The sequence below is a fragment of the Peromyscus maniculatus genome, chromosome 8, assembly GCF_049852395.1.
Source record: "Peromyscus maniculatus bairdii isolate BWxNUB_F1_BW_parent chromosome 8, HU_Pman_BW_mat_3.1, whole genome shotgun sequence".
Lineage (NCBI taxonomy): Eukaryota > Metazoa > Chordata > Mammalia > Rodentia > Cricetidae > Peromyscus > Peromyscus maniculatus.
The window spans coordinates 91,800,485-91,826,236 of NC_134859.1; the positions used below are offsets into that span (position 1 = coordinate 91,800,485).

The 25,752-nt window shown below is 48.1% G+C and overlaps 1 protein-coding gene across 1 annotated transcript in view; it reads left to right on the forward strand.

Annotated features, from left to right (window-relative positions):
• Itgb3 (integrin subunit beta 3) overlaps window positions 1–25,752 on the forward strand; it is a 60,873-nt gene that overhangs the window by 13,320 nt on the left and 21,801 nt on the right. Inside the window, exons 2-10 of the mRNA XM_006970533.4 lie at window positions 3,649–3,734; window positions 14,157–14,352; window positions 15,354–15,606; window positions 18,370–18,532; window positions 19,155–19,316; window positions 21,686–21,781; window positions 22,367–22,456; window positions 23,497–23,631; window positions 25,046–25,475. Coding sequence (XP_006970595.1) covers window positions 3,649–3,734; window positions 14,157–14,352; window positions 15,354–15,606; window positions 18,370–18,532; window positions 19,155–19,316; window positions 21,686–21,781; window positions 22,367–22,456; window positions 23,497–23,631; window positions 25,046–25,475 — 1,611 coding nt within the window. The remainder of the gene's footprint in view (window positions 1–3,648; window positions 3,735–14,156; window positions 14,353–15,353; window positions 15,607–18,369; window positions 18,533–19,154; window positions 19,317–21,685; window positions 21,782–22,366; window positions 22,457–23,496; window positions 23,632–25,045; window positions 25,476–25,752) is intronic.

The following is a 25,752-nucleotide window of genomic DNA, read 5'->3' on the forward strand; positions in this document are numbered from 1 at the left end:
GCACTGGGAGGGGCCTGCTGTTTCTTATTCTTATTTCACGTTTGGCCAGGCTTTCTGTTTGCAGCTGTAACTCAGGGACTCACAGGGAATGCTAATTTGAGAATGGCTGAATGGCTGAATGGACAGACTGGGGAAGGTTTTGAAAACTAACTTGGGCTGGGCTGTGGAATGGTTCAGGAGGGTAAAGGCACTTGCTGCCAAACCTGACAGGCTGAGTTTGATTCTCAGGACCTACACGGCGGCAGGAGAGAACCAACCCTGGTTCTCTGGCCTCCACGCTGTGGCACATGTGCTCATTGTCTTTCTCTTTCGCTCTCTGCCAAACAAAACAAACAAATATAATGAAAAAGAACTTGACAGGACCCACACACCTACACTTTTCATTTTAACCATTTCCTCTCTTTCTAGTGGACATTGATGGTTTTTATGTCCAGGATCACTCTTAGCTGCTAGTCTCCATGGAAACGCCCCAAAGAGGGGAGCTACCTAAAATAGTCCAGGATGGGTTCCTCTCGGAACTCTTCTGACCGAGCTATGATGAAGAGGGGCCATGTTCATGTCCCCAGGAGAGAACAGCTGTGAAGTTGAGATCTGGCCAGACTACCCTTGCAGGGGGAGGCCTTGGGTGGCATTATTGGTTTTGTAGGCTCAGAACCCGGCATCTGTGGAAAGATCAGCTACCTTTCCTCCATCACACATTGCATTGTTGAGAATTTCCCCAATTTGATGCACTGGGGCTGGGCTTGGGATCAGTGCCACTATTGTCAACTCACAACACACACACACACACACACACACACACACACACACACACACACATACTCTTACACACACTCACACATTCTTACACACACACTCACACACTCTTACACACATACTCTTACACACACTCACACACTTTTACACACACACTGCCTGTCTCTCTTACACACTCACTGTCTCTTTCTCTCTCACACACACATACACACTGTCTCTCTCACACTCATTATCTCTGTCTCTCTCATACACACTCATTGTCTCTCTCACACACACTCGACACACTCACACATAGTCTCTTTTTCACACACACTCTTTGTCTCTCTGTCTCTCTCACACACACTGTCTCTCTCTCACACATATATACACACTCACTGTCTCTTTCACACACACATATACTCTCTCTCTCACACATACACACTCACACATATGCACACACTCAGGTTTTATTCATGTCTAGAATAGAGCTCCAGGAATTATTCATGGACTTGTAGTGTTGTCTCATTGGTAACAGTTGGAGTGGAGACTTTTGAAACAAGATAGAGACAAGCTTCTGAGGAAATCGGAAGCAGAAGTGTTTCAAGGATTCCATGTACAATCCAGTGTTTTGAAGAGATTAACGATAGCCTATATTGTCTGAGGCTCCCTTTTGTATATTTTATGTACATGTTTATATAGCTATATATCTAAATATACTTCTAGATATTGAAATAGACTCTTGCTATGACTGGCCAAGTACTTGCAATATAGTCCAGGCTCCAACTCATGACCATAATCTTTCTGTAGCCACCTGACTGCTAGGGTACAGGTGTGCACCACCAAGCCTGGTCTACAGGTTTAAGTCCAGAATTTTGGTACACTGTTTAGAAATGAACTCCCTATGCCCGAACCTTTCAGTTGGCACCAGTCCGTGTTTGGACTGGTTTAGGCAGGCAGGAGGGCTCCAGCGGTTCAACGGACCTGTCCTTTCCTTTGCCTCTTCTCCTTCCTTCCTTTCCTTATTTTATTTCTGTGCTGGGGATGGAACCCAGGGCCACGTGCATGCTAAACATTCATGGTACCACTGAAATATTTTTCTAGGCTCCTAAAATGTAATTTTAGAAGGTATAATTTTCATACATACAAACAAAAAAATGTCTATCAAAGGCTTTAGTCAGTTTAAACAGTGTGGGAAACAGAAGGTTGTTGGACCTAGTTCAAAAGGGAATTCAAGAAAGGGAGTTTTATAGTTGGCTAGGCGTGTGGAAATGAATTGGCCAATGAATTTTTAAAAACTGGCTAATGTCTATAAAACAATCAGCTTTAACCTTCAGTTTGTGTATTCTCTACCAGGTAGATGTCATTGACATTTTTGTTAGACAGATCACATGTGTTTTTCTCATAAAAAATACATTTATATTATCATTAATTTCCTGTGTTAACCTCTACCAGTACAAAGTTATACAACATCCTAATCAGTTCAAGACAAAGATACAGGTAGTCACCAGGCAGTGTTGGCACATTTAATTCCAGCACTGGGGAGGCAGAGGCAAGTGGATCTCTAAGTTTGAGGCCAGCCTGGTCTACAGAGTGAGTTCCAAGACAGCCAGGGCTACACAGAGAAGCCCTGTCTCGAAAAACCAAAACCAAACCAAACCAAAATAAAACAAAAGATGTAGATGGTCTCTGACCATGACAGGCCATTTTCCGAGTGTGTTCTGTCCAAATGTTGAGATGGATAGAATTCAGTCATAATAAAATAGATGTTTGACTAGATGAGAAGTTTTGGAGATATCAGGAAAACACCCAAGTAATTAGGATTATTCTGTTGGAAATAGATTTGTTGGGGACAAAGCCATAGATAATAGTTATGGCCAAAGGGGGCCCTTCAGAAAGTTGGTAAGAGAACTGGCAGGGGTAACTGGACTCACAAGAAGGAATAGATGATCTTCCTTCTGTTCCTGGGAGAAAAATGCCTTCCCCGAGGCACTGTAGGCAGAGGGGGTTTATTTGCCAGAGGCCAGGGCCACCAAGCCAGGGGACAGCCTTCTGCAGGAGCAACTGCCTGGGGTTTACTTCCTGGCTGACCTTCTCAGGCCTCTTTTGGGCCCCTGGCTGTCCTTGTCCCTCCCTGCAGTCTACCCTCTGCCTTTTGTCAACATGGGGACTCTTCACTTCTGAGTGTCGTCTTGAAGCATCCTCTTGGCTTATCAAATTCTTGCACAAATCCGGTGAGACAGACCAGCCATTTCATAGAGGCGAGGTGAGTTGCTCAGGGCGGCAGCATGAAGCACACTGGTGTCCAACTCTGAAACGCCATGTCCTTCCAGTCTCTGTCAGCCTTTCCTGACTTTTCCAGTTCTTTCCAGCATTGAATGCTTTGCCTCCAGGACAGGTGTATTAGAAAGCTTAGCCCCTATTGAGACAGTGGGACACGGCCATTAACGTTACCCTGCCTCCTGCCCAACAGTATTTAGGTGTTAATCTTAGTGCATCTGGGCCTCGGGTCCTCTGTGTAGTGGCTGTGATGACAATAGACAGCTGGAGAAGACACATGACCATTACTCCAGGACTTGGGTTTTCAGCTGCCCAGTGTAAGTTAAAGCCATCATTAATGGCAGCCTTTCTGTCAGTGATGGTGGGACTCTCGGGTCTGTGGCTCAGTCCCGGCAGCTGCTGTCACTGTGGCCTCATCAGCTGATAGGGTCATGAGTTTCTCCCCATCTTCTTTCTTTCCTTTCTTGCTTATCAATAGCCCATGTTTGGTGAATGTCTACGGTAAGGTTGGGGTGTGTTTGTGTGTACCTGGGAAATGTCCACCTGCGGGTTTGGGAAATTTGGGGTACTTGGGACAGGATGGTCACTGCATTGAGCAATCAGGTGCTAATGTCTATTCATGTCTCCTTGTTGCAGAGTCCAACATCTGTACCACACGAGGCGTGAACTCCTGCCAGCAATGTCTGGCTGTGAGTCCTGTGTGTGCCTGGTGTTCAGACGAGGTAAGGAGCCTAGGCCTTAATTTGTCAATGCAAACACAACTCTCACCTTAAAAGGAATACGAGGAAGTTTATTCTGGAGCCAAATGTCAGTGATGGTGGCCCAAAAGTACGGATTCAGGTTACTTCAAATACTGTGTTTCCAACATGATGACCAGTCTAATGAAGGTTTCGTAGTAACAGAGCAAAGAAAGTAATGAAGCATGGTGTTTTTAAAATACGTTGATGGAACACAGGTGAGGTGGGTTGCAGAGAAGAGACAGAGCCTCCGCTGTAAGTGTCTGATACTGCCTACAGCACTCCTCGCCTTTGGGTTGGTGGAAGCTAGGAGTCTGCAAATTCCAAAAAGAACTTTACTTGATAGTCTCAAGAATGTTAGGTCCAAACCCAGAGGCGGGCGAGAGACGGCTATTTAGAGGGATCCTATAGCCCCAAATAATTTGGCTCCCAACTTGTAGCATCCCTTTGGCCTTGTAGAATGATCAGCACAGGTATGCCCACCCGCTCCCAAACTCGAGTTCACACCTCTTTCCCTAGATTTAGGTGCTTTGGTGTAGGCACGGATGCAGGGAACGATTTCCTTCCTCCTAAATGCAGTCTCTTTCTCTTGCTGAGCAAGACTAGGTGAAGCCTTCCCATTGACGGATGGCGGAAAGCTGGCGAGTGAGTCTGGAGCCTGTTTTGTACTCTCAGGCCCAGCCAGTTTGCTTGGGTGTCTTTTCTTGCTGTGACTGTTGCTACCCTTCACCAGCCTTTGCTTGCTTTGGGCTAGAACATCTCAGGGAGGAGGGACTTTGGTCTCAAAAATGGGAGAGTGGCGCTAGGGACAGGGAGGGATGCCAGCTTAGTTTTCTCCCCAGAATGAAAAAACAAAACAAACACCCAGAAGAGGAATCATGTGTGTGTGTGTGTATGTGTGTATGTATATATGTGTGTGTGCACATTCTTAGAGATCCTTTTTCCTTCCCTTTTCTCTGATGATGAGGCCCTTGTCTTCCTTCCCTTCCCTTCCCTTCCCTTCCCTTCCCTTCCCTTCCCTTCCCTTCCCTTCCCTTCCCTTCCCTTCCCTTCCCTTTCCTTCCCTTCCCTCCCTTCCCTCCCCTCCCCTTTCCCCTCCTCCCTTCCCCCCTCCCCTTCCCTCCCCTTCCTCCCTCCCCTCCCCTCCCCTTCCTCCCCCTCTCTCCCCTCCCCTCCCTCCCCTCCCTTCCCTTCCCTCTCTGAGGTGTCAATGGGGAAGGAGCACAGCCCACTGTGAGGACCAGAGGGTGACAGGAAAGGGTCAGCCATGTCTAGGCAGAGAGTTTGTTGTGTCTGAGGCCCTAGGGAATGAGTGTGTCTGAGAGAGTGGCTATGTTTGTGGCCAGGCTGGGAATTTGGAGCTGGTGAAGGCTGATGGGGAGGTAGGGGGTGCATGTGGCTGGAGAGGTTCCCAGCAGTTACAGTGGGAGTGAGTCACCACCCCCAGCAGTTGGTTACCTGAGCTGCTGGCCCGGCTGCTCCTCAGCCACCCAGCCACTCTGTTGAGAGTCACACCTCCGCTCTGTGTGGCTCCTGTCTGTCCTAGCTATCCCCTCACGGTCTGCTTCTCTTCTGGATCCTCTGAGTTTCCTAAAAAGGCAGCCTCCTGGGCAGGCTGGGGAGGAAGGAGCAGAGGGCTGTGTTTATCCCCTAGAGGAGGGCTGCCAGAGCCTCCGACCAGCTCTATCCACGGCTTTGGCCTCGGTGCTGTTCAGTGCGGGGACTGCTTCTAGAGACAGCTGCCCAACATCTGGGCCAGACTGATCTCATTTAGCAAATGAAACATTCTCTGGGCCCCGGGAGATTGAGCCCTTCTTCTCCACCCCCACAGGTGCCCCTCCCCTCTGGGCTGCCCTGGAGGCTCAAGTGTGGCATGGCATAGCTTCCTCCTTCTCTTCTGTCATATCTTCCTGCCTTTGGTCACCGTCATGATTTTGTTAAGCTTCCTTTCTGAGGAAGTTGTAATTCTGCAACAATGCCAGGAGAAGGAGTGGGATGTAGAGGGTGTCTTGTTTGGATTGGCTGGCCTGAGGCTGCCTGGCTGGAACAGAGGGGAGCAGAGAGAGCCCCCTGAAGAAGACCTAGAGGTACTCAAAGGATGTTCCCCCTCCTCCCCTCCCTTTCAACCTAAAGTTAATGTGGAGATAGTCAAGTGAGTCTTGAGGAAAGAGAGAATCCCCCAGAGTCTGTCCTTTAGGGGGTGTCCAGTCCTGTCCCATCCTCCTCTGCCATTTTTTACCCATCTGGGTCTTATAGGGACAAGCTTGAGCTGGGTCCTGACCAGCCAAAGCCCCTCCTTAGGCCGTATGAACAGATTCCATGTGGCTAGATGCAAATGTGGAATATTTATCGGTCACTATGGTGAAATCTTTGCCCTCTGGGGCAGACTGAGTGGCCAGAGGGAGAGAGGCTGGGGAGGATCGGCCTATTGATGGGGTGGAGTCAGGAAACAGGGGCCAGCTAGGCCCAAAGGAAACTCAGGAAGGGAGGTAGGAAGCCCTCAGAATGGACTATAGTGAATGACAACATCTACCATTACTAAGTAGGTGAGAAGGAGGAGGGATGGGTCGGGGAGTCGGATGTGGTACAGAATGTGTCAGGCAGGGAGGAACCCTGGACTATAACTAGAACATGGCTGTTATCTTTTTCCTGAGGAAGCAGGACTTCCCTTGCAAAGGGCAAGCTTAACTATTGAAAGTGTTCGATCTTGACGTAGAAAGACCACAGGTGGGTCTGGGGGCGCTGCTCAGCCCTCTGCCTCCCCTGTCTTGGCTGTCTCAGGCGGTGCTGATGCTGGCAAGTGCCTCTGAAAACAACTGGTTGGGCTCAGCTTCTGGTCCTTAAAGGACAGCAGCTCTTGGGTGTGTATAGTAAGCACTTGGCGTGGTAAGAGAAAAACAGAGCCAGTGTGCATGAGTGGGGTGTTTTGGGCCCGTCTGCATAGGGTGTGTTCTTAGAGAGATAGATATGTGGTTAGATAACGTGGGTTTGGGTAAGGTGCTGTCTCTGGTCTGTGCAGCTAGCACAGACACCAGCTTCACACCAGGGCCAGTAGACCTTGTATTCTTGGCTCAAGTGGTATCATACTGGAGTCTAGAACTTTCAGAAGTCATACGGTAATTTAAAAAGCCTGAAGTGTTTGTTAAATATAAAGGCTCCCAGGATGGACCCTGGACCTATGGCATCGGAACAGATTGCTAGGGAAGCAAGGGGGATAATATTGCTACTGGTGGAGGCTGGGACAGGACAGGGAGGGTGGAGGTAGAATTGGGGTTGCCATATAAATACAGAGAACCCAATCCGATTGGATTAAATTGCAAGTCATTTTCCATCTTGGTATGCTTTAAATATTTTCTAAGTTTGGCAACCTTAAGGCAGGACGAAATACTAGGAATTGATACATGGCCTGAGCACATGTTGGAAGGTAGACCAGCTTAAAACCTGACACCCAAGAACGAAAGAATGCGGTTTGGGGCTAGCAAGTGGAAGACTCCAGTAGGGCTTCCTTCCCTGTATCTGTAGGGAAAGGCTCAGGACACTAATTACAGTGTGTGTGTACACACACACACACACACACACACATATATATATATACATATCTCTATCTATCTATCTATCTATCTATCTATCTATCTATCTATCTATCTATCATCTATCTATCTATCTATCATCTATCTATCTATCATTATCTATCTATCTATCTATCTATCTATCTATCTATCTATCTATCTATCTATCTGTCTGTCTATGGTGTGGTAGTTTGAAAGAAAATGGCCCCAAAGGGAGCGGCACTAGTAGGAAGTATGGCCTTGTTGGAGTGGGTGTGGCCTTGTTGGAGTAGGTGTGGCCTTGTTGGAGTAGGTGTGGCCTTGTTGGAGTAGGTGTGGCCTTGTTGGAGTAGGTGTGACCTTGTTGGAGTAGGTGTGGCCTTGTTGGAGTAGGTGTGGCCTTGTTGGAGGAAGCGTGTCACTGTGGAGGCAGACATCGAGGTCTCATATACTGCTCAAGCCACTCCCAGTGAGACAGTTTACTTCCTGTTGAAAGCAAAATATAGGACTCTCAACTACTTCTCCAGCACCATGTCTGCCTGCTTGCCACCATGCTTCTCTCCATGATGATAATGGACTGAACCTCTGAAACTGTAAGCCACCCCAGTGAAATGTTTTCCTTTATAAAAGTTGCTGTGGTCATAGCATCTCTTCACAGCAATAGAAACCCTAACTAAGACAGCAGGATCTGGCGGTGTAACTCAGTTGGTAGAGTGCTTGCATTACACACATGATACCCTGGGCTCCACCCAACAGTTGATAGCCTGGGTATAATGGCCACATGCCTGCAGTCTTGGTCCTTAGGGGGCAGAGGCAGGAGGATCAAGGTGAAGTTAGAAGTTCAGGGCTGGGCTAGGAAGATGGATAAGAGCACTTGCTGTGATAGCAAGAAGACGTGAGTTCAAATCCCCAACACCCTCTTAAAGCTGGGCATGGCCATGCCTGTAGTTCCAGTGTTGGGGAGCCCAGACAAGTAGATCCCAGGAGCTTGCTGGTCAGCCACCCTAGCCAAAACAGTCAACTTTAGATTCACTGAGAGACCTTATATCAAAAAATAAGGTGACTGGCCGTGGTAGCGCACGCCTTTAATCCCAGCACTGGTGAAACAGAGGCAGGTGGATCTCTGTGAGTTCGAGGCCAGCCTGGTCTACAGAGCGAGATCCAGGGCAGCCAAGGCTACAATGGTGAACTCCGTTTTCAAAAAAGAAGGAAAAGTGGAGAGTGATAGAGGAAGGCATCCAACATCTTCCTCTGACTTCCTCATGTGTGTGCCCAGGCACACCTACACATACATGTATATGTGCATCACACACACACACACACACACACACACACACACACACACACACACATGCATAGTATGAAAATGTTCAGGGTAATTTTTGCCTATATAAAAGTTCAAAGCCAGCTTGGGCTAAGTGAAATCCTGCCTCAATAAACAAACAAACCCCAAACGAATAACCCAGTGGTAAGAGTGTGTCCCTCACCGTCATAACCAACAAAGTATGAATCCTAACAGCTGTGTACTAAATACCTTCTTCTCCTCCATGTTTCTCTGTGTTCAGGTAATTTTTTTTTTTTATCCTCACTGAGTGAGCCAATGTCTGAGTGAGGCTGGGGAGATAGCCCTGTGCTAGAGCCTGGCACAAGCAAATCGTCCCCCCCCCCCCGTCCCCCCCCCCCCCCCCCGAGTGCTGAGAAAAAGAAAACCTCGAGGGTGTGTTTCCCCTGCCTTCCTCCAAGGAGCGAGTGCACAGTAACAGTGGTAGTCACATCTGCAGGAAAGCGGCCACTGTTACTTACCCGGGACCCCCAGAGGATCTGAGCGGGTTTGACTCATACTGAGACTTTGTGTTTTGAAATCATCTCAGTCTTGTTTTAGCTCCTGCCCAACCCTGTGAGACAGATATCACAGTGACTATTATTCATGCTGTACTTTTCCCAAACAGGATTAAGGGGGACTGGTCCTAATAACATGCATGTGTCACTGTCTCAGGAAGGGGAGGTAATCCACCAGCTCCCAGAGCTCAGGGCCGGGAGCCTCCCACTTCTGTGGGTGATCTCTTCCCTCCAGGGGGCGGGGCTTGACTCTTTTGTGTAACGTCCGGTTTTGATGGGAACTAGAACATTAACATCAACCCCTTTCCTAGTTTTCCCTTTGAGTGACTGGGAGATATCCCCTCTTCCATCTGTGCCTGGGGTGGGAATGTGGCCAAGGGTGTTGAGGACATTGCCTTGGTATCTTCTCAGGGCAGTTGGCTCTCAGGAAGAACTGGGCCAAGGAACCTGTTATGTTTCTGACCTCTGAGGTCAGCGATCGCCAAGGGACGGATCTGGCCTGGTCTTTTTTTTTTTTGTTGTTGTTGTTGTTGTTGTTGTTCAGTATTTTTATTTTTCTAAGGAAGTTCATAGGAAGCATAAAGACTGCCAGCACGTGTGAGCATTCGGTTCTGCTTATTGAGACTGTGAGGTTAGAAAGCAGGAATGAGGAAAGCCCTCAGAAGCGCCCTCTCCCCCTGCAGAGCCTGAGGATGGGGCTGGCTGCCCCCCTCAGCTTCCTGTTTTCCCTTCTGGTTCCCTCCTCCAGCCTCTGTCTTGTTCTGGAAAGGCTCAGCTCCTCTGGCATCTTGGTGATCTCATCATTGCCTTTTTGGGAAGGTTTTCTCTGAAGTCTGTGGGCAGTTGGAATCAGAGATAGATTGGTGTGTGTGTGTGTGTGTGTGTGTGTGTGTGTGTGTGTGTGTGTGTGTGTGTGTGTGTGTTGTGTGTGTGTAGTAAGTGTGTGTGAGGTCAGACTATATGTGTAGTATGTGTGTGAGTGGGGTGAGGGTGGAGTGTGTGTGTGAGGGTGAGTGGTGTGTGTATGTGTGAAGGTGGAGTATGTGTATGGTTTGTGTGGAGTGTGTGTGTGGGGGTGGGTGTAGTATGTGTGTATGAGTGTATGGTGTGTGTGTATATGTGTGTGTGGTGTATGTGTTTGTGGTGTATGTGTGGTGTATTTGTGTGTGTGGTATATGTGCGTGTGGTGTATGTGTGTGTGTGGTGTGTGTGGTTTATGTGTGTGTATATGTGTATGTGTGGTGTATTTGTGTGTGTGGTATATGTGTGTGTGGTGTATGTGTGTGTATGTGTATATGTGTGTGTTGTGTGTGTGTGTTGTGTATGTGTGGTGTATGTGTGTGTATATGTGTGGTATATGTGTGTGTATATGTGTGTGTGGTGTATGTGCGTGTGGTGTATATGTGTGTATATGTGTGTGTGGTTATGTGTATGTGTGGTGTGTGTGTGTATATGTGTGTGTGTGGTTATGTATGTGTGTGTTGTGTGTGTGTTGTGTATGTGTGTGTATATGTATGTGTGGTTATGTGTATGTGTGGTGTATGTGTATGTGTGGTGTATGTGTGTGTGTATATGTGTGTGTGGTTATGTGTATATGTGGTATATGTGTATGTGTGTGTATGTGTGTGTATATGTGTGTTATATGTGTATGTGTGGTATATGTGTATGTGTTGTGTATGCGTGTGTATATGTGTGGTATATGTGTATGTGTGGTGTATGTGTGCATATGTGTGGTATATGTGTATGTGTGGTGTATGTGTATGTATATGCGTGCGTGTGGTGTATGTGTGTGTATATGTGTATGTGTGGTGTATGTGTATGTGTGGTGTATGTGTGTGTATATGTGTGGTATATGTGTATGTGTGTGTATATGTGTGCATGTGGTGTATGTGTGTGTATATGTGTGTGTGGTTATGTGTATGTGTGGTATATGTTTATGTGTGGTGTATGTGTGTGTATGTGTGGTATATGTGTATGTGTGGTGTATGTGTGTGTATATGTGTGTGTGGTTATGTGTATGTGTGTATATGTGTATGTGTGGTGTATGTGTGTGTATATGTGTGTGTGTGGTGTATGTGTGTGTATATGTGTGGTGTATGTGTGTGTGGTGTATGTGTGTGTATATGTGTATGTGTGTATATGTGTATGTGTGGTATATGTGTACGTGTGTGTATATATGTGCATGTGGTGTATGTGTGTACTTGTGATGTTCCTTGTGCTGCCATCTACACGGAGCAGGTCTTCAACTCCTCAAAGGGGAGGCTTTTGTGCTTTAGAATGTGCGGGTGTCTTTGTGGATCAATCCCTCTGCAGATGTCCTGGTGACCAGGTTCTGCACAGCGGGACAGAAGGACATTGTCCATCTCCCCCCACACTTCTCACATCTCTATCTTGTATCTGGTTCTCAGAATGCCTGGGGCATTTTCTGCTGTGGCTCCTCCCAGGACCGTTCCTCCCAACCAACTTTTCTACTTTTTATTCCGTTCTCTCCAGAATGCAATAAAACTTACTTTATGAGGCAGAAACCCAAGCGGCGTCTTAGTTGCATCTCTCCCAAGCTCTCTAACTCCAATCACTTAACTTCTTTGAGCCTCAAACTTCTAACTCCCAAAGTTGAGTTCTTCACTTGTGCAGCCTCCTGCCCGTAGGTTCCTCCCTTGTGATTGGTAATTCCAGCCTTCCCAAGCTGTTGGCATCGCAGTGACTCCTGGGAGGTGCCGCCCCCTGCCCGCATGCAGCACGTGCTCAGCAAATGTCAATAACTATTCTGGGATATGGATACTTTTTTTTTTTGTGGGAGTGGGACGTGTTGGAAGGAGGTTGTTAGGAAAGGCTGAAGACCTAGAAACAGGTCCAGGTGGGGATGTGCCGGCTTTCAGATCAGTCTCCTCAACCTGGCAAGGGACAGTTAGACATGTGCTCCGGTTAAATACGCTTAGTGTCGGGGTACGGACAACTAGACATGTGCTCACACGGTTCTGGTTAAGTACGCTTAGTGTCGGGGTACGGACAGCTAGACATGTGCTCACGCAATTCTGGTTAAGTACTCTTAGTGTCGGGGTACGGACAGCTAGACGTGCGCTCATGCGGTTCTGGTTAAGTACACTTAGTGTTGGGGTACGGACAGCTAGACGTGTGCTCATGCAGTTCTGGTTAAATACGCTTAGTGTCGGGGTACAACAGAACTGAAGGCATGGTGTTCCCTAACCCCACTTATCGAACAAGTCAGGGTGACTTCTGTGGGGTCACACAGCTGGTGGCGACCTAGCTCTGGGGCCTGTTTTCTGGCTCCAGTGTCCTTCCAAGAACATTGCATTCTTGCATGTGAGCGCACAGAGTCCCGAAGGCTGAGGGACACAGATCAGTGTGGTTTTTGTCCAGCGCGAAGGAGGAAAGTGAGAGACTGGGCTCTGGCCTGCGGCCTGTCCTCCTGCTGTTTTCCCCAGCTTGTGGAAGTAGCTCATCCGGGAACTACTTATCAACACCTCATATTAGTGGCTCGTGCTTATTGAGCACTCACTGTATACATGGTCTTATTTAGCCTGGCACAGCATCCCTGTGATGGAGGATTCTTATTGTTAGTTCTTTTTAAACTAATTTTTTAATTGTGGTAGAATACATATAACAGAATTTACCATCTTGACCTTTGTGTGTGTGTGTGTGTGTGGTGTGCATATACGGAGATCTATTTTGTGTGTCTTTCTCTCTCTCTCCACTTTATTTCTTGAGACTCAGGGTCTCTCCCTGAACCTGGAGCTCACCCATATGGTTAACCTAACTGGTGAGCAAGCCCCAGGGAACCTCTTGTCCCTGCCTCCCTAGCTCTGGGTTTGCAGGCACATGTCACCAGACCCATTCCCCCCCCCCGCCCCCGCCCCGAGACAGGGTTTCTCTGTGTAGCTTTGGAGCCTGTCCTGGATCTCACTCTGTAGCCCAGGCTGGCCTCAAACTCACAGAGATCCGCCTGCCTCTGCCTCCCTCCCGAGTGCTGGGATAAAAGGCGTGTGCTACCGTCGCCCGGCCCATTTATTTATTTATTTTTTAGCATGGGTGCTGAGCTCAGGTTCTCATTCTTGCGCAGCAAGTATGCACCATTTTCTGACGGAACCATTGCCCCAGCATTCATGTTATTATTTTTCCATCTTAACCATTTTTAGTATACAGCTGAGTGACATTAAATCTGTTTATAATGTGAAACCCTCACCATCATCCATCCCCATAACTAATTTCACTATGCTAAAGTAAACTGTGGGCCTATTAAACAACTCTTCCTTCCTCCTTCTCCTTGGCCCCTAGCAACCATCATTTCCCCTTCTGTCTCTGGTTTCGATTGCCGTTTGTAACTAAGGAAGACTTTTATGCTTCACGTTGAGACTGAAGGAACTGGGCTTGGAGAGCCGTGTGTCATGCTCTGGGGCCCCGTCAGTGGCGACACCGAGGGTCGGTCAGCCAGCTCATTCCTGTGCTCTTATTCTTTGTCCTCACCGTCTCCCCTCTGTCACCTTTGTTGTGGGTGCAGAGGGGGACGGGAAACACACAACCACAGACCTTAGAAAGCAGTCGGTAGCCAACACAACAGTTAATGGTTTTAACCTTGACCTAGGGGAAGAAACACCTCATATATTATTACTCATTATGTATGCTAGATCCCATCCTCCAGTAAACAAAAGTTTCCCCAAATAACATCGAAACCTCTATTTACATCCATGGGTATTTTCTATTCCATTCAGTTGTGTTTTACTTGGTAAACCTGATTTTGAGACTCAGAAACTAATTTCAATGCACCCTCTTCCCAGCTGTGAGCCATGAACAGGTCCTGACTCAGCCTGTTCACCCTTCCTGTATGTGTCCCTAGGGATTATCCTAGGAAGGACCACAGCAGTTTTTACAATAAATTAGCCCCAAAGGGCTGGGTAAGCTCTGAGCCATTGGGAGGTGACATGTCATGCGGGGGTTGGGGGAATAGCCATGCTAGCTCTGATGTCGGGGTAGCTCTGATGTTGGGCTCCTGTCTACACAGGCTCTGCCTCAGGGCTCACCCCGCTGTAACCTGAAGGAGAACCTGCTGAAGGACAGCTGTGCTCCAGAGTCCATTGAGTTCCCAGTCAGTGAGGCCCAGATCCTGGAGGCCAGACCGCTCAGCAGCAAGGCCTCTGGAGACAGCACCCAGATCACTCAAGTCAGCCCCCAGAGGATTGCCCTTCGACTACGGCCAGGTAGGCACGGGGCTCATCTTGGGGAGAGACCTGGTACAAGTGGACAAGGGACATCAATAGAGGTCTGAACAGGAACTCTTGGTGGGGAGGGGCAGCACAGAATAGGAATGGGGTGGAGAGAGGAGAATGGTGTGTGTGTGTGTGTGTGTGTGTGTGTGTGTGTGTGTGTGTGTGTGTGGTGGTTGTGGGCAGGGGAATGGAAGAAGATAAGAGGTATCAGGATTTGAGTCAGAAGGGTGTGAATCCCAGCTCCACCATGTTCCTGGTTATTTGGCTGGTTTCTAGTTACTTAACCCTTCTGGCACTGCTCCTTCCGGATGCATTTTATCTCGTTTATAGCTTTGTGTGGAGGTGCAAATGAGAGAAAGGATGAGAAAGCAATTTGTAAGCCTGTTTTCCACAGGGGATAGGGACTATTTAGGAGCAGACAAGTAGGGACAGACAGAAGAGGGAGGGGTATTAGGCTAAGAGGGAGCTTTTCAGTGCTGGACCTGGCTGAATCAGTGAGAGTTTGGGAGAGCCCTACTACGTGCAAGGCATCTATGGGATTTGGAGAAACGCAGCAGGGTGCTATTTATTTACTTTCGAGACAGGACCTCTGTGTAGCCTGGAATTCACTGTACAGCCCAGGCTGGTCTTGGCTTTGCAGGAATCTCCCTGCTTCTGCCTCATGCATGCTGGGATTACAGGCATGTGCTACCATATCTAGCACCGTTTCTGTCCTTCACAGAGTCTGAACTGTAGCAGCTGTGTGACTTGGGATAGTAGACCCTGGGGACACAGAGGGTCACACATGGGAATTTATAGGTGGTGGGAAATCACAGAATAGAAAAGAAGTTCAAGAAACTGCAAGAGGAATGGGGTTGTAAGGCAGGGGTGGGGTGGTGAAGGGGAGCCGAGCGAAGCTTCCAAGCTTAATTTGATCAGTTATTTATCCCCTATAAATACTTATGTATTTATTCCTAGGAGTAGAGAAAAACTAACATCCTTCTGCCTTCCAGATGACTCGAAGATTTTTTCCCTTCAAGTGCGGCAGGTGGAGGATTACCCTGTAGACATCTACTACTTGATGGACCTGTCCTTCTCCATGAAGGACGATCTGTCGAGCATCCAGACCTTGGGTACCAAGTTGGCTTCCCAGATGCGCAGGATTACTAGTAACTTTCGGATTGGCTTTGGGGCCTTTGTGGACAAGCCTGTATCTCCATATATGTACATCTCCCCACCAGAGGCTCTCAAAAACCCCTGTTACAGGTAAGTCCTTTCTCCTCAAGCCAGGGAAGCCCCCTTCCCTTTGTCTCAGGCTGGTCCAAGTCCTGGTTGCCATTTTTAAATCTAGGTCTTTTTTTCTTTAAATATTTATTATTTTTATTTCTATGTATAGGTATGTGTTCGTGTCTGTTTGTATATATGCGTGCTGGGTGATTGTGGAGGCCAGAGGAGGGGCTTAAATCCCCTGGGGCTGGGGTTACGGTGGTTGTGAGCTGCCTAACATTGGTGGTAGCAACCAAACTCTGGTCTTCTGGAAGAGCATTAAATGCTTTAACCACTGGGCCACCGCTCTAGCCCCTCTAAGGTGGTTTTGTTGACTGTGTGATGCCAAACCATATTGTTTTCAACTTGTTCTCTGCCTGGCAGATGGGCCCCCTGTCTGGAATATTGTGCCAATAGACTCAAGGCTGTGAAGGGTCTCATACAGAAATGTCATCAGCTTATTGGCTTTGTCACACATGAGTAGAGGGAAAGAGGAAAGTGAGGAGGCGGGGACAAGGTCAAAAGCAGAGAGAAATCTGGATGAGTAAAAATGTAATTGTGATTCCAGAACAGTGTCATTATTCTAGTCATCAAGAACACAAATTTTGCAAAGTTAAAATGTAAGAAAATTAAATCACTTTATTGAATTCTTTAATAGTATATAACAAGTTAAGTTCTTCTCTCTATTTGCCTGCTTTATAAGAATATATATGTATATATATTTTAACTTTTGTTTCATGTGTATCAATGTTTGCCTGCATCGTGCATGTCTGTATACCATGTGTGTGCCTGGTGTCATCAGAGGCCAGAAGAGGGTGTTGGATCCCCTGGAGCTGGAGTTATAGATGGTTCTAAGCCACCATGTGGGTGCCAGAAATTAAATGTGGGTCCTCTGAAAGATCAGCCAGTGCTTTTTTTTTTTTTTTTCCCCAGAGACAGGGTTTCTCTGTGTATCCTTGGTTGTCCTGGAATTCATTCTGTAGACCAGGCTGGCTTCAAACTCAGAAATCTGCCTGCCTCTGCCTTCCAAGTGCTGAGATTAAAGGCATGTACCACCACTACCTGGTCAGCCAGTGCTCTTAATCACTCAGCCATCTCTCCAGCCCTCACACCTTTTCCTTTGAGACAGAGATCTTTTGCTCTGTAGCCTAGGCTAGCCTCAACCTCCCGAGTGCTGTGTTACAGACACGAGCCAACCCATCTTAGCTCTGGGTTGGAGGAGCTCTAGGAATTGAACTTAGGGTCTCATGTTTGCTAGGCAGGCGTCCTGTCACCGAACAACATCTCCAGCCCCGAGTCTCTGTTTGGCTTCTGTATTAGCTACTTCTCTTGCTGTTGTGACCAAATACTTGGTGGAGGCAACTTAAGGGGAAAAGGTTTATTTTGGTTTATGGCTCAGAGGATGTAATCGATCATGACAGGTAAGGCATGAAGTCTAAAGTGGCTTGGTCCGTGGTGGCAGGAACCTGTGGTAGCTTCTTGCTATATGCTACCAGGGCTGGAAGTGGAGCTGGCTTGGGACAATCCAAACGAAGCAAGCCCTGCCCATATAACCCTATTTATGCCAGCTAGGCTCTGTGTTACAAAGATGCTACAGCCTCCCCGAAACTGTGCCGCTCACCTGGGGACCAAGTGTTCAAACACACGAACCTATGGTGTCCATCTCAGAGTCAAACCATAGCCGTTGACTGTTGAATGGCTTACTTGACGAAGACTGTAAATCTATGTATGGTAGTGATTTAAAATGATGATTACTGGGGGCTGGGGAGATGGTCTGATGGTTAGGAATACTTCCTGCTCTTCCAGAGGACCTGACAGAGTCCAATTCCCAGTACCCAAGTTGGGCAGCTCTTAACCCAAGCCTGTAGCTCCAACTCTAGGGGATCTGATGCTGTCTTCTGGCCTCTGTGGGCACCTGCACAGCTCATTCTGTCTGTCTGTCCTCTTTCTCCCTCTCCCCTCTCATATTCTCTCTCTCCCCCATAATTAAAAATGAAGTATATTAAAATGATGATTGCAGGACTAACAAGGCATGGGTTTACATTTTAACTTTAAAAATAAATTCTACAGTACAGTTTTTGAACTTCTCTCTGGGCTATATGTTCCCCCAGAAAACATATCCAGGGACAGCATGTTCTATAAATTTACTGGACACCTGCTTTATTACTGCAGTAAAAAAAGTGTTGATGGTTCCAGCCACGATAGTGTGAGCCTGCCTCTTGTACAATTGCTTTCCTTGGGCTCACAATAGCTCTAATGAGATAAGCACTATTGTGCCTCCATATGTAAAGTTACCACTGAGCTACCCCTCCAGCCCCTTGCCTTCATTTGGCATATGTGTTAATTACTTTTCTTGTTGCTGTGACCATATACTTGATGGAATGCAGGTTGAGAGACTGTCAGAGAGCCCATGCTTGGTAAACGGGGAGCTGGGGTTTAATCTGCCCTGTCTGGCTCATCTCGGCCTTTCTTGCCCTTTCGCTATCCGGAGGTATGGTTGTGGTGCCACAGGTAGTTTGCAGGGTTTGGAGTCTAGACTGTCTCAGTAATTGTGATTCTGTGGGACTGTGCAGTAGAGCATGTGTCTGGCATGCACGAGGTTTTGGGTTCAATCCCCAGCATTGCAAAAAAAGAGAAAAACCAATATGACATGGACCTGGTCTGGACACACCACTGTCCATGTTTGTCCCTCCCTCTTTACCTGACCCTCGTACCACATTTCCACCACAGCTTCTGTTACGGTGACCTCTCATTTCCCCCCAGTATGAAGGTTTCATGTTTGCCGATGTTTGGCTACAAACACGTGCTGACGCTAACTGACCAGGTGACCCGCTTCAATGAGGAAGTGAAGAAACAGAGTGTGTCACGGAACCGAGATGCCCCAGAGGGCGGCTTTGACGCCATCATGCAGGCTACAGTCTGTGATGTGAGTTTGGAGGGCAAGGGGTGCCAGGTGTAGCTGGCATAAATTAAAATGGGGAAGGAAACAGTTTGGGTGGGGATTTCCGGTGTGATGGGAGATAGGAACCAAGCAGGACTTTGTACATGATGAGTAATAAATTGCTCCTGCTACACGCTGCTCTCTCTCTATCCACACCAGGGCCACAGCTGACACCTCTTTGAACCACAGTCATCCCAGATCTTTCCTGGGGAGAGCATCATCCCACATTTTCTGGAATTATTTCAGAGTCAAGCCTGGGTTAACCTGACCTCAGCAAAGTGGGCAGATGTTAGGGTAGGATTTCTTCTAATCCAGGCCAGCTCTGGATTGCAGATGGGTTTCTGTCACTGGAGGAGTTGAAGAAGGCATGATTCAGTCTCAAGAACTAATCAACAATGGGTTGATTTTCCTAAGGGAACAAAGCCTGAATTTCCACAAAACCAAGCTCTAGTTTATGTTCCAAAGCTTAGGGCTGAGGTCCCTCTCCAATGCAACTTGTCCAGCTCTTTAGGTGTGGAGGTTCTGGGGTCTTTGTTCAGTACTGACGGCATAGCTGAAGTCCCGTGTCGTTTTTTTTTTTTTTTTTTTTTTTTTTTTTTTTTAACAGGAGAAAATTGGCTGGAGGAATGATGCATCCCATTTGCTGGTGTTTACCACCGATGCCAAGACCCACATTGCACTGGATGGAAAGCTGGCAGGCATTGTCCAGCCCAACGATGGGCAGTGTCACATCGGCAGTGACAACCAGTACTCTGCCTCCACCACCATGGTGAGGCGCCTGGTCCGGCTGGGCTTCTTGTTCATCTGATAGGGCTGTATCATTCCAGGCAAGGCTTTTGTGGGAATTTGAAAACAGCCCTCTACTGGGCATTCTGTGGGGCTCAGCTAATGCCTGTTTCTGCCACCCCTCAATGGAGCATCCTCATCCAGGGTGTAAACAGTCTGACCGTGGATGTCCATGCCCGTGGTGAGTGTTCACACTGACTCCGGTCATCAGCATCAGCCACGGCAGCTTGGCGTCCAGAATGTGCGAAGTCACAGCTGGAAAGGTCACTTCCCTCCTTCCCCTGTGGATGGGGGTCCCTTCTTGCAATCAAGCTCATTCGTGGTTACTGGGGAAAGACGGGGGGGGGGGGGGGAGGACAAAGGTTTCGTTGATGAAATGAGAAAAACCCAGAGGGCAGAGCCTCTTGAGGAAAGGTTAGAGGGCACAGAGTCGTTTGGTTTGAAGGAAGAATGGTTCATGGATCATTTAGGACGATAGGTAAGAAAACTTCTGAGAAGTTATTTTATGTGTTTTAATTAATAATAGTCATAGACAGTTAATTAAATGAGAGGAAAGGAGCTTAAATTGAAATAGGAGAAATTACTGTCAGTCATAAGACAAATGGAGCAAGGTTTAAAACAATAACACTTCGAGTATTTGGAGAAAGTCTTGACTCTTTACCTGTCTTGTCCCCTGCCCCCTTCATTTTCTCGAGACAGGGTCTTGCGGTGCAGGTCAGGCTGACTAGTAATTCTCAGTCATCCTGCCGTTACCCCGCGGATGTGAGGGTCACAGTAAAGTCACACTCTCCCTGGTTTCTGTTTGTTTGCCTCCCTCCCTCCCTCCCTCCCTCCTTCCCTCCCTTCTCTCTCTCTCTCTCTCTCTCTCTCTCTCTCTCTCTCTCTCTCTCTCTCTCTCTCTCTTTCTTTCTTCTTTCTCAAGAGAGTCTTGTTCTGTATATAGTTCAGGATGACCTTCACCTTACAATCCTTCTGCATCAGCCTTCTGAGTGTTGGGATTAGAAGCTTATACCACCATGCCTGTTTTTTTTTTTTTTTTTTCCTGGTCTGGAGATTGAATCCAGAGTCTCACAATGTAGTAGATAAATGCTCGCCCACCGATCCCTCCTCATCCTACTCTTTATTTTTTTAAACGTTAATACATAGAGGAACCACCCTGTAGCTTAAAAGTGATTGAAGGCAGGAGACTGAGCTGAGATCTCATGAGCTCCCTTGCAAGGTCTAGGATCCCATGGATCTATTGATTCATACTGTTTCCTGGCCTCTCCATGACCTTGGTATTAGCCATATACAAATTGAGCCCTGTCAGACAAGGGGCGAGTCAGCAACCTTTGCTGCTGGTCTATCCAAGGCATTGTCCAGGAGCTGAGAGAGATGAAAAGCTAGAAGGACCTACTCTTAGAAGGTTTTTGGTTTAGAGGAAGAGAGAGGATATATTCCAACATGTGTATCAATAGCACAGAATGCACAATTAATGCTAAGTGTATGATACAGTCAGCAGCCGAGGGAGGAAAGCTCTTTAGGAGCTGGGGTGGTCAAGGAAGGCCTCTTGAAGGAGGTAAGCTTAGACTAAGGAAGGAGGGGGTTCCCAAGATGAAGGTCACTCCAGGTGGCAGGAGGAATGAGCTAGAGCAGAGCCGAGTAGAAGAGGGGTAGGGGTGAGTGATGGTTGGTGATCATGTGGTAGGTGATCCGTAGAGCGAGGCTAGGACACTCGCCCATAGCTCTGCAGCCGCAGGTCTTAGCTCCTGGGGCTGGTTTGAATGTGAGTGGGAAGAAGGCGCTTGGCTTTGGAACGCCAGCCGCCCAGGGGTCACGGCTCGCATTGCCCTGCCCCCCTCACTCACACAGAGCCCCCTTTTCTGTCACTGACAATACAACAGCACAGATGCAGTGAGTCAGAAAAGAACTTCAGTTGTCTTCTTAGGCCTTGTGAGTTTGAGAGGCCGCATCTAGTGATGGTCTTGCGGGCGGAGTCCCAAGACTCAGGCCGGCATGAAGCAGAGGTCAGGGGTCATGTGTGTGGGTTTCTGTTTTCATTGTTTTCCTCTTAGAAAGCTAGCTCTGGAGCCTTTAATGACCTCTAATCCTACTTACTTACCAAAGACTCTACCCCTAAATACTGTAGGGACTTGTCTTCACCCACTCAGCATCTCACAGTGAGAATTCAGTTTCAGTGCATGAAACCCAAAGGGACACACTGGAGCCACACCCAAACCACCCCACCTCACTTTGATTAGTGGGTAAAAATCTTTTAAGTGTCACATTTCCCTGGGTCTACCCCTGACAGGACAAGTTCAAAGGCTTAGAATCCAGGGAAGCATGAACCTTCACCTCTTCCCCCTTTTCCAGGATTACCCGTCTCTGGGGCTGATGACTGAGAAACTGTCCCAGAAAAACATTAACCTGATCTTTGCAGTCACTGAGGATGTCGCCAACCTCTACCAGGTAATTATGCCTCTGGGACTCTCATCCTGTCACCACAGGTGGACCTGTCCCAGGTGGCCAGCTCAAGCTGTCACTAGCCAGGGACCCAAGCAGGAAAAATCTTTTTAAAACTCATTCTCTAGGTACTTAACATTCCTCCCTGTAGCCTTTTTCCTCTAACCTCTAACCTATTAGGAAGCAGGTGTGGAGCTTTGTGATGGTGGTGGGGAGATAATTCAGTGGGAGGAAGGGCGTAAAAAGGTTTCTTACTTTTCCTCAGATATGAAAATCTGCTAGATCTGTTCTGGTAGCGACAAGTGAGATATCCCACAGTGTCCTCCAAACTTCATTTTAAGACTGCTGTTCTGGCAGTGGTGGTGGCACACACCTTTAATCCCAGCACTCAGGAGGCAGAGGCAGGCAGATCTCTGAGTTCGAGGCCAGCTTGGTCTCCAGAGCTAATTCCAGGATAGTCAGGGTTGCACAAAGAAAGCCTGTCTTGATGTCCCCCCTCCCCCAAAAAAAAGACTGCCAATCTGACTAGGGGCACTTTGAAGAGATCACTCTCCTTCAGTAAGCTATGGACATCTTTGTCTTCCTTTCTAGAACTATAGTGAGCTCATCCCCGGGACCACAGTGGGGATCCTGTCTGATGACTCAAGCAATGTCCTCCAGCTCATTGTTGATGCTTACGGGGTAAGAATGTTAGCCCGGGAGGGCCTGTTGAATCTGCTGGATGTGCCTTACCCAGCAGAGCTGGTTAAAAGGAAGTAAGGGAGGGATGCAGTGGTCAGTCTACAATGGAAACCTGACACATAAATTCCTTCAGGGATGGAATTTCTTAAGATGAGTGGGCCTCAAGGCCGTGCTTGGGCCTGCAGATGGAAGGGAGAACATTAGATGGGAACAAAACAATATGGAGGTCTAAACATAATAGGGCCGTAAGGGGGATGAGAGGCTTCCCTTTAAAGCCTGAAGAGGAGCTTCATGAAGAGAGAGGTCCAGGGGGAGAGAGAGAGAGAGAACTTTCATGAGAGTGAAGGCAGGGTGAGCCTCTTCAAAAGCGGCCTTTCCCCCAGACCAATTCCCAGAACAAAGGAAAGGTCTGGCTTTTTGTACGCTTTTAGGAGTGGCAGGAAGTTTCCTATCATGTAATTTAGTTGAACATGGCGCATAGAGAAGCCAGGTATTATACACTGAGTTATCAAGTCACAGTAGAAACTGCTTTGGAACTCTCTGTCCCAAAGAGAGCCAAAGTGTGTGGCCTGATTCCGGCTATGGGTTCATGCCTGAAGGTGCAGGCCCACGTCCTAACGGAGCTCAGATGTGGGAGCCCTGGCTGCCATTCCCCCATGTGGCCTTCCCGAGTTCCTCTTGTGCTCCTAGAGATGGAGGATGGCCAGCCCTGGGACTGATGGCATCTTCCGGAAAGGAAATGGGCCAGAAAGGAAGGCCAAGGAGGAACAGGGACAGTGAATGGGGAGCTTGAAGGTGGAGGGGACTGAAGATGTGGGCCAGATGGACAAGGAGCAGCTGTAGGACACAGTGAGGAAGAGCCAGGTCCTAACAACACATGAAAGAGGTGACTGGGCGCAGAGACTGTGTGGCAGCAACTGGCAGAGACACCTCAGCGTCAGGCACTGCCAGGACAAGTCCAAGGCCACCGCGTTGGCTCTGTGTGGGATGGACTTGGCCTTTGTCCGTGTCCTTACTTTCTTTTGTCCTTTTCTCCTCAGAAAATCCGCTCTAAAGTGGAGCTGGAAGTGCGTGACCTCCCTGAAGAGCTGTCACTGGCCTTCAATGCCACCTGTCTTAACAACGAGGTCATCCCGGGCCTCAAGTCCTGTGTGGGACTCAAGATTGGAGACACGGTGAGGTGGGCTAGGCAGGGACTCGTATTGAAGCTGTGACCCTGGTCTCCAGAGTCTCTGTGTACCCCGGCCCTTCCCAGAATTACAAGTTGAAGTACGAGAGCTCTTAACCTTTGCTCTTGAAGCTTCTGCTGCTTAAGGTTTCTGTATCCGCCGAGTTAACCTCTCTCTCTATCAGTTTTTGAGAACATTCATCTCGGTTCCCTGTGTTTGCACCTGTACATCTGATTGCAAATGAAATGATTTCTTATCTACTCACTCAGAATAATACCTTTTTTTTCTCTGCAATGTAAAATGGCAGTCTATCATCTATAGACTTTTGCTGAGCACTGACTGTGTGCCAGACTTTATTCTAGCTGATGAAAATCCAACAGCAAGCAGAACAGGCAAAAATAGCTGGCCCTCTTGAGACTTTAGAGTGTAAATGTTCATCTTGCCCCTCCATTCCCTCCATGGTTTTCTTAATTATTATTGTTTTAAAGTTTTATGCGTATGGTTATTTTGCCTGTGTGTATATTTGTGTATCATGTGGGTCCCTGGTGCCTGTGGAGGCCAGAGAGAGTGTCAGATTCCTTGGCACTGGAGTTAGAGGTGGTTGTGATTTGAACCCAGGTCCTCTGGAAGAGCAGCCAGTGTTCTTAACTGCTGAGCCATCTCTCCAGCTCCCCTGGTTTTCTTTGTTTGTTGGCCCTCCATTGCTCTACCTAAGGGACTGGTGGATGGGAGAGAGGAATGAAGAGAAAGAGATCTTTTGGTCCATTGCCCTGTAAATTAATTTTTTTCTTAATTTATTTTTTTTTTTTTTGAGACATGGTTTCTCTGGTTAGCTTTGGTGCTTGTCCTGGATCTCGCTCTGTAGCCCAGGCTGGCCTCAAACTCACAGAGATCCGCCTGCCTCTGCCTCCCAAGTGCTGGGTTTAAAGGCATGCACCACTACCGCCCGGCCTGTAAATTTATTTTCTAAGCATATGTGTTCACAGCCCCACACTTCAGACCCTGCAATGAAACTTTGTACTGTAATCCCTTAGTGTGTGATTGACCACTCTGTGACATGGTGTGGTGCGAAGCAGCATTTTGTGTGTCTTGCTGTTAATATGGAATAACAATACTCCAGCTGACATAGCTGTAATCACAGACTCTGTCTTGCTTGAGCTGGTCAGTTTCTCAGGAGAAAAACAGCCCTCTATTGCTTATCTGTGACCATCTGTCCAGTCAGATACATCAGAGCGCTAACTACACTATGCCACTGTAGTTTTTACTCTGTAGACTCTGAGAGAATTAACGCCAAGGAACTCCCCAGGGCGGTTGGGATTGACGCCCCGTTTTGTTTCCCTCCGTAGGGTGCAGCACAGCATTTCTCTAGGGCTGGTGTTCCCCTGATCCACTTAGGTCTGACTGCCATCTTTCCATCCAGGTGAGCTTCAGCATCGAGGCCAAGGTCCGAGGCTGCCCCCGGGAGAAGGAGCAGTCTTTCACTATCAAGCCCGTGGGCTTTAAGGATAGCCTCACAGTCCAGGTCACCTTTGACTGTGACTGTGCCTGCCAGGCCTCCGCCCAGCCTCTCAGCCCACGCTGCAACAATGGCAATGGGACCTTTGAGTGTGGAGTGTGCCGCTGTAACCAGGGCTGGCTGGGATCCATGTGTGAGTGCTCCGAGGAGGACTACCGGCCCTCTCAGCAGGAAGAGTGCAGCTCCAAGGAGGGCCAACCCATCTGCAGCCAGCGCGGCGAGTGCCTCTGCGGCCAGTGTGTCTGTCACAGTAGTGACTTCGGCAAGATCACTGGCAAGTTCTGCGAGTGTGATGACTTCTCCTGTGTCCGCTACAAAGGGGAGATGTGCTCTGGTGAGTAGAAGTGCCCCGGCACGCTCAGTAGCCGTGCATGCGTATGTCCCCAGGTGCCTCGGGAGACACATGTGGAGGCTTGAGGTTGGCGAGGTGGGCAGAACCGAGACCCCATTTCACTCCGAGTAGAAATGGGCAGAGGCGGGAACTAGACCTTTCCCCTTGTTCGTGGGGCCCAGGGAAGCTAAGGTGAGGGGAGACAGGAAACATCAAGGGGCGGGAGTTTGTTTTGCTTTTCTTTCTCCTGTGCACTCTGATGATGTTTCAAATTCCTAGT